General features: G+C 44.5%; 1 protein-coding gene across 1 annotated transcript in view; it reads left to right on the top strand.

The window, feature by feature from the left end:
• The first annotated feature begins 2,060 nt into the window (after window positions 1-2,060).
• LOC143284640 (uncharacterized) overlaps window positions 2,061-7,745 on the top strand; it is a 12,317-nt gene continuing 6,632 nt past the window's right edge. Inside the window, exons 1-3 of the mRNA XM_076591513.1 lie at window positions 2,061-2,252; window positions 3,556-3,658; window positions 5,387-5,444. Coding sequence (XP_076447628.1) covers window positions 2,177-2,252; window positions 3,556-3,658; window positions 5,387-5,444 — 237 coding nt within the window. The 5' untranslated portion in view covers window positions 2,061-2,176. The remainder of the gene's footprint in view (window positions 2,253-3,555; window positions 3,659-5,386; window positions 5,445-7,745) is intronic.

Raw genomic sequence — 7,745 nt, 5'->3', positions numbered from 1 at the left:
ATATATATATATATATATATATATATATATATATATACATAGATGCGTGTGTGCGTTCATGCGCCGTTTGATTGTTTCTGTGTGCGCGCGCGCGTGTGTATGTATGTTTGCATGTATGTGTATGAGAGACAGAGACAGAGACAGAGAGAGACAGCGAGAAGAACGGAGAGAGCGAGAAAAAGCTGTATGATGGAGGCGAGGCGTTTCACATCTCAATTATCATGATGACATTTTAACTCTCTCCATACGAACGGCGAAAGAGACGACAATTACAGCGTTTCATCGCATTTAGCATCGTCAAAATATTGCAAGCGGAAGGCTCCTACACTGAAGAGGTGAATGTTGACAAAGAATACTGCAATTCTGACAACGGAAGCAAAAGGTTGGGTCATTCAGACACCCACTGGAATCTGGTGGGGGGAGGGGGGGATGTGTCTGTAGAGGAGACGAGAGGACTGGCCGTCCTGAGTGAGTTAAGCATGCGGTCACTGTGTCCTGTTTCCAGGTACATATTTTGAAGAATGATGTGTACCAAACTAACTATTCTTGTACTTTGCAGCCATTTGAACATCACAAAAAATATCTTTCTTTTTTACATTTTCACACATGCACGTGCTCTCACCCGCTTACCGATCCATAAATACGCCCCCCCCCCCAACCTCTCCCCCCAACTCCCCTTCCACAACTGGACTCGAAGACACACACTCACGCAGACACCTCCCTCCACACACAGAGATAAGCATACATGCGTGTATAATTATACAAGCACACGTACATACTGTTTACAGACTTACAATTTTTTTAAAGATTTTTTTTTTTCATGTGAAATAAATCTGAGTGACTTTTATGACAGATAAGAGGTTCAGAGTCCAAAGAGTTCATACAACTGGTACGTATGTACATACTTTCATCTTGACGTACCTGCTCGCGTACTAATCATTTAAAAACACCAACACACATCAATAAGACAATAACGTTTTTGTTGTTGTTGTTACTTACTTACTCGCGCACTAACCTTTTACAAACACCAACACACATCAATAACATAATAACTTTGTTTCTTTGTGTGTGTGTGTGTGTTTGTGTGTGTGTGTGTGTGTGTGTGTGTGTGTGTGTGTGTGTGTGTGTGTGTGTGTGTGTGTGTGTGTGTGTATTTGCAGCCACCTGCATTCTGTGGCTGACAGTCTCTCTGTCCATAAGCCCAGCTGTTTCCTCAACCAGCTCTGTAAGCACCACCGCTGCCGCCATCGCAACTTCTGACGTAACTTCAGAAACTCCGCCATCAAATGCAACATCATCCGACCCGGAAACCTCTTTTTCGCCAAGCAGCTCATCAGCATCAGACTCTCCTTCTTCTTCTTCCTACACAACCCAGTCACTGTTATCATCCAGCAGCCCGCAGATTTCAAACACTTCAGAGACCCTGACGGTCACAACCAGCTCATCCACTGACACGGCGGGACAGAGTGACGTCACCTTGACCACAGCTGACGTCACTACCACCACGGATTCAGGGACGACGACCGCTCTCGACCCAACGGTGGGAAATACGTCTGACACGGGGCAAGCAGAAACTACGTCGACGTCCGTCATGAACTCGACTTCAGGTTCCACCACCACCTCACCCGGGCAGACAACCGTGTCTGCATCGTCAGAGGATGTCCACACGACCAGTGCGCCTGAGTCGTCGTCGTCAGGCCAACCCGGAACCAGCACCGCCACGAAGTCCACCTTCATGACGCCCGCTGGTACGTCATCGTCAGATCAAGTGACGTCCTCACCAAGCACGACAGGGACGTCCGTCTCTTTGTCCACAACAACGTCACCACCAACCCCACCAACGACCCCACCCCCAACCACACCCCCGTCAACAACCACACCCCCAACCACACCCCCGTCAACAACCCCACCCCCAACCACACCCCCGTCAACAACCCCACCCCCAACCACACCCCCGTCAACAACCCCACCCCCAACCACACCCCCGTCAACAACCCCACCCCCAACCACACCCCCGTCAACAACCCCATCCCCAACCACACCCCCAACCACACCCCCATCAACAACAACAGCAACAACCTCCAGATCCTCCTCCACGTTGCTGACTGCCTTATCTTCAACCAGCACTCTCACCTCCATCTTCGCCTCGTCGTCGTCGTCGTCACCTCGTCTGACAATGTCGTCGTCCGAAAGCTTCACGTCCTCTGCTACAACCATGAACTCGGAGGAGGATTTAAAGTCCCTGGTGGATGGTAAGACAGAGAGTCAGAGAGAGAGAGAGGGAGGGAGTGTGTGTGTGTGAAGGGTGAGGGGGGGTGCTGGGAGGAGGTGGAGCGGAAAGTGAAGGAAAGGGGTGAGAGGGGGCATATATCGTGTAGGTTCGTTGACGCACGCGCGCATGTATGCATGCATGTATGTATGTATGAAGGTATGCATGTGTGAAAAAAACGCAAAAGTATCTAAAATTAATTCAGTTTTTCGACGGGCGCAATAGCCGAGTGGTTAAAGCGTTGGACTGTCGATCTGAGGGTCCCGGATTCGAATCACGGTGACGGCGCCTGGTGGGTAAGGGGTGGAGATTTTTTTACGATCTCCCAGGTCAACATATGTGCAGACCTGCTAGTGCCTGAACCCCCTTCGTGTGTATATGCAAGCAGAAGATCAAATACGCACGTTAAAGATCGTGTAATCCATGTCAGCGTTCGGTGGGTGAAGGAAACAAGAACATACCCAGCATGCACACCCCCGAAAACGGTGTATGGCTGCCTACATGGCGGGGTAAAAACGGTCATACACGTAAAAGCCCACTCGTGTGCATACGAGTGAACGCAGAAGAAGAAGAAGAAGAATTCAGTTTTTCCATGCTATAAAACCCATAGGAACAGAGGGATGGACAACACCAACCGTAGGACTTTCGAGGTGATGTATTATTCAAACACGCACATTGTATAATCATGTGCATGTAAATGTATATATGTTCCTTTGTTTTCAAAATTACTGGAGGTTACATCGCAGTTATACGGTTCAAATCTTTAAGCATTCGGTAATGTAATTTCCTAATTCAATATATCCTACCATCCGATAAGTTTGAGCAGAGCAATTGGGCTATGAAATTTGAAAGGAATCTGTAACAATAGAAGCGGATAGAAGTGTGTGTGTGTGTGTGTGTGTGTGTGTGTGTGTGTGTGTGTGTGCGTGCGTGCGTGCGTGCGTGCGTGTGTGTGTGTGTGTGTGTGTGATTCCCCCCCTTCCCACGCACCCCTCTTCCCCTCCCCAAATACATATCTCCACGTGTTCTTACATGGTAATTATAATGATAATAATAATACTTATATTTATATAGCGCTGAATCTTGTGCAGAGTCAAATCAAAGCGCTTTCGCACCAGTCATGCATAACTCTAAAACTCGAAAAACTGAAGACAAGGAAGAGGCAGGGAAGGGTGGCTGGGTTTTAAGGCCAGACTTGAAAGAGTTATGTGCGGAGACCTGACGAAGAGAAAGAGAAAGTTCATTCCAATTGCAATACTACTTTTTTCCTGTGTATTTGTGTTCAGAGCCGGAGAACTCCAAGCAACAGCTGACCATTGCTGTGGGTGTCCTCGCTGGCATCATCGCTCTGTTCATCGTTGCTGTGATCGTCTTTTGCCTCATCAAAAAGTAAGGAGAACATTTCTGTTCGGGGAAGGCGGCCGCTAAAGACCACATGACGCAAAGATTGTTGCGTGGGGGGGGTGTGTTGTGTGTGTGTGTGTGTGTGTGTGTGTGTGTGTGTGTGTGTGTGTGTGTGTGTGTGTGTGTGTGTGTGTGTGTGTGTGTGTGTGTGTGTGTGTGTGTGCTTGCGTGCGTGCTGTCTCTGTCTGTCCGTTCATCCGTTAGTCTATATGTATGCATGCATGAATATTTACTGTTAGCTGGTTATGTCTCTTTGTTATTTTGATTGTAATGTTCATGTTTGAAAGAAAATAACCTTCATGGCAATGGGAACAAATCTTATCCCCTACCCCCCCCCCCCACGCCCCACCCCCTACCACTTACGACAGCATCAACATTGACTACTATTACTGTCAACAAACCAGTTGTTGGTGAAACATGTTCAATGATCATATTGGGGATTTTGTTCTGGGGGGAAAATGTTCGATTACTTCTGCTGCTACTGCTGTTGCTATTTCACCTACTGCTGCTGCTGCTTCTGCCCTGCTGCTGTTACTACTACTACTACTACTAACTCTGCTGCTGCTTCTGCTGCTACTACTACTGCTACTACTACTACTACTACTACCCTCCACACTTCTACTGTCACTGGTGTTAGTGCTGCAGCAGCGACACCTACGTCTGTTGAAACGTATAACAGTTGTGGCTGTATAGAAAAGTGGGGAAAATAGATCGTACAACTGATTTTTCAAAGTGGGTAGTTGGGGGAGGCTGTACGGCTGTAAAGGACGATGAATACACGACTGACACAGACAATTACAGCCACCCAGAATGGGAAGACTGACACACACACTGACAGCCACCCAGAACAGAAGACTGACACACAATGACAGCCACCTAGAACAGAAGACTGACACACACACTGACAGCCACCCAGAACAGAAGACTGACACAGACAATGACAGCCACTCAGAACAGAAGACTGACACACACACTGACAGCCACCCAGAACAGAAGACTGACACAGACAATGACAGCCACTCAGAACAGAAGACTGACACACACACTGACAGCCACCCAGAACAGAAGACTGACACAGACAATGACAGCCACTCAGAACAGAAGACTGACACAGACACTGACAGCCACCCAGAACAGAAGACTGACACAGACAATGACAGCCATCTAGAACAGAAGACTGACACAGACACTGACAGCCACCCAGAACAGAAGACTGACACACACACCGACAGCCACCCAGAACAGAAGACTGACACACACACACTGACAGCCACCCAGAACAGAAGACTCACACACACACTGACAGCCACCCAGAACAGAAGACTGACACACACAATGACAGCCACCCAGAACAGAAGACTGACACTGACACTGACAGCCACCCAGAACAGAAGACTGACACAGACACTGACAGCCACCCAGAACAGAAGACTGACACAGACACTGACAGCCACCCAGAACAGAAGACTGACACACACACTGACAGCCACCCAGAACAGAAGACTGACACAGACACTGACAGCCACCCAGAACAGAAGACTGACACAGACACTGACAGCCACCCAGAACAGAAGTCTGACACAGACAATGACAGCCATCCAGAACAGAAGACTGACACAGACACTGACAGCCACTCACAACAGAAGACTGACACAGACAATGACACCCACTCAGAACAGAAGACTGACACAGGTTATGTGATCCTGTGTGAAGGTGCCGAGGTACCCGTAACCCACCCAGCGACGAGGACCTTGACCTGGAAGAAACCCCGGTAAGTTTGCTACATCGTCGTCATCATCATCATCATCATCATCATCATCATCATTATCACCACTGTCGTCGTCGTCTATGAGTCTCTACGTCGTCCTATGCCTCAACATTGCCTTCATTATAGTCATCGTCATCATCGTCATTGGTTTCATCTCTATCGTCGTCTGTCGTCGTCGTTATATCAAGGTTGTCATCATCATCGCTGTGTTAACACTGTCATCATATCGTAATCCTTTCTTCTTTGGCTCACTTGTGTAAACAAAGTGAGTCTATGTTTTAACCCGGTGTTCGGTTGTCTGTGTGTTTGTGTGTGTGTGTGTGTGTGTGTGTGTGTGTGTGTGTGTGTGTGTGTGTGTGTGTGTGTGTGTGTGTGTCTGTCTGTCTGTCTGTCTGTCTGTCTGTCTGTCTGTGCGTCCGTGGTAAACTTTAACATCGACATTTTCTCTGCAAATACTTTGTCAGTTGACACCAAATTAGGCATCAAAATAGGAAAAAATTCATTCTTTCCAATTATCTTGTTTAAAACCTCTGGGATGGGCACAACAAACAAAAAATGAAGCCTAATTATATGCAAACTGCATTTACTGTTATATTTATATTTTTTGTATTCTCTAAACTTGGCACTTTGATCTGATATTCTGACACAACAAGAAGAGCAGTCATTATCATTTTTTGTTCAATCAGGAACTTCTTTTGCTAAGCATGGACGTTTTATTTATTTTGCAAACGTTTTGGTGCAGATAGTAAAAAAAAGAAATTAATCTGTAATTAATGCTAGGGGACTTAATTTGCTTTAAACTGATCTTTCTCATCTTAAACATTACATTTTGAAATTATACTCAATACATAAAAAGCTTGTGTGTTTTACTCTCAGTGTACAGGGCTTTCACTATGTTCATTCGCCCAAGTGGTCTTTTTCGGAAAATACTAAAATCAATACGACGAGTGGACTTTACAGATCTGTTGGCTGAGCCCTGAAGGTCATGGGCAAAAATCAATTGCGTACACATATTTATACACATTCAAAGCGCGTGTTCATATTCTTCGCGAGCGCGAACGACGCCATTTTGTTTCAAGTTGTTGACCTGCCCGTTCAATCCTATATTCAATGGACAATACACGATAACATGTGATGGAAAGTTGGAGAAAGAGACCGTTAAATATTTATTCAGAGAAAGATTTGTGAACGCCTTATCACTTACTGGGTTATGCCCCAAACTGCCATAAAAATATCCACAGAATCAGTCGGTATTCACAGTTAAAAATTGTAAACCATGCGAGTTAATACCCTTGAATTGATCACGATGAAACGCAAAAATTTCCAGTCTTGACTTTTCTCAAAATGAAGTCTTTTTCACTTCTTACGACGTTTAGAAGTACTTGTACTTGGCTCTACATGTTATTAGTTTAACAAAATACTCAATTTTCATATCAACTTTAAAACTATAAAACTAGAATGAACATAAAAGAGAAATTGAATCGACCGTGTCGTACTACATTCCCGGCGGGTGTAACTAAACTTGTATATCTATCTAGATCTAGTGAAAACGGCTAAATGTTGCAGTGTGATTGCGGCGATAGTCATTAAAAAGAATTTTTTTTTTATTGCCCTTAAAGATTTTTTGAATGCCCAAGATACACCAGAGTAATATGATTTAAACAGCATTCTCACTGCGAATGCCGCAATTGATTTATCGCCCTTTAAAAAAGTATGTTCAAAGATTAAATTTTAGAACGTCAGTTAAGGAGCCACGATAGTGTAATGGATAAGGCAGTTTCTTCTCACCCGAACACGGGGGGTTCAAATCTGGTTAGGACTCTTTTTTTAATTATTCTTTTTCTTTTTTTTTTAAACGCGAAGCTTTATAATAACAAATACAGAACACATTTTAACGATTACATTTTTTAAAAGTGTATCACAAGTGAGTCTCGAAGGCCTTGCCTCTCTTGTTTTTTCTTTGTTGTTGTTGTTGCTGTTCTGTCCGGTTTTAAATGACGCTGTTTTTTTTTTGTTTTGAAAGAATTTCCAAAGATCATTTTGTTTCACATTTTGACCAGTTATTCCTTTGGTCAGTTAGTTGGATGAGGTAGTCAGTTTGTATTTATAGTTTAAAAAAACAAACAAACAACTTTTTCATTTATTTATGTATTTTGTCTAACGTAACATTTTGTGAGCAAGACATTAAACTGAAAACCGTGGCTCTGAAAAGAAAAGAATACGGACTATTGTATTGTATCGTATTGTATTGTATTGTATTGTATTGTATTGTATTGTTGGCGCATTGAATTGTAATACTAATTG

This window comes from Babylonia areolata, chromosome 8 (assembly GCF_041734735.1).
Source record: "Babylonia areolata isolate BAREFJ2019XMU chromosome 8, ASM4173473v1, whole genome shotgun sequence".
Taxonomy (NCBI): domain Eukaryota; kingdom Metazoa; phylum Mollusca; class Gastropoda; order Neogastropoda; family Buccinidae; genus Babylonia; species Babylonia areolata.
The sequence above is the reverse complement of the archived record's forward strand: the minus strand, read 5'-3'. Positions and strand labels throughout refer to the sequence as shown.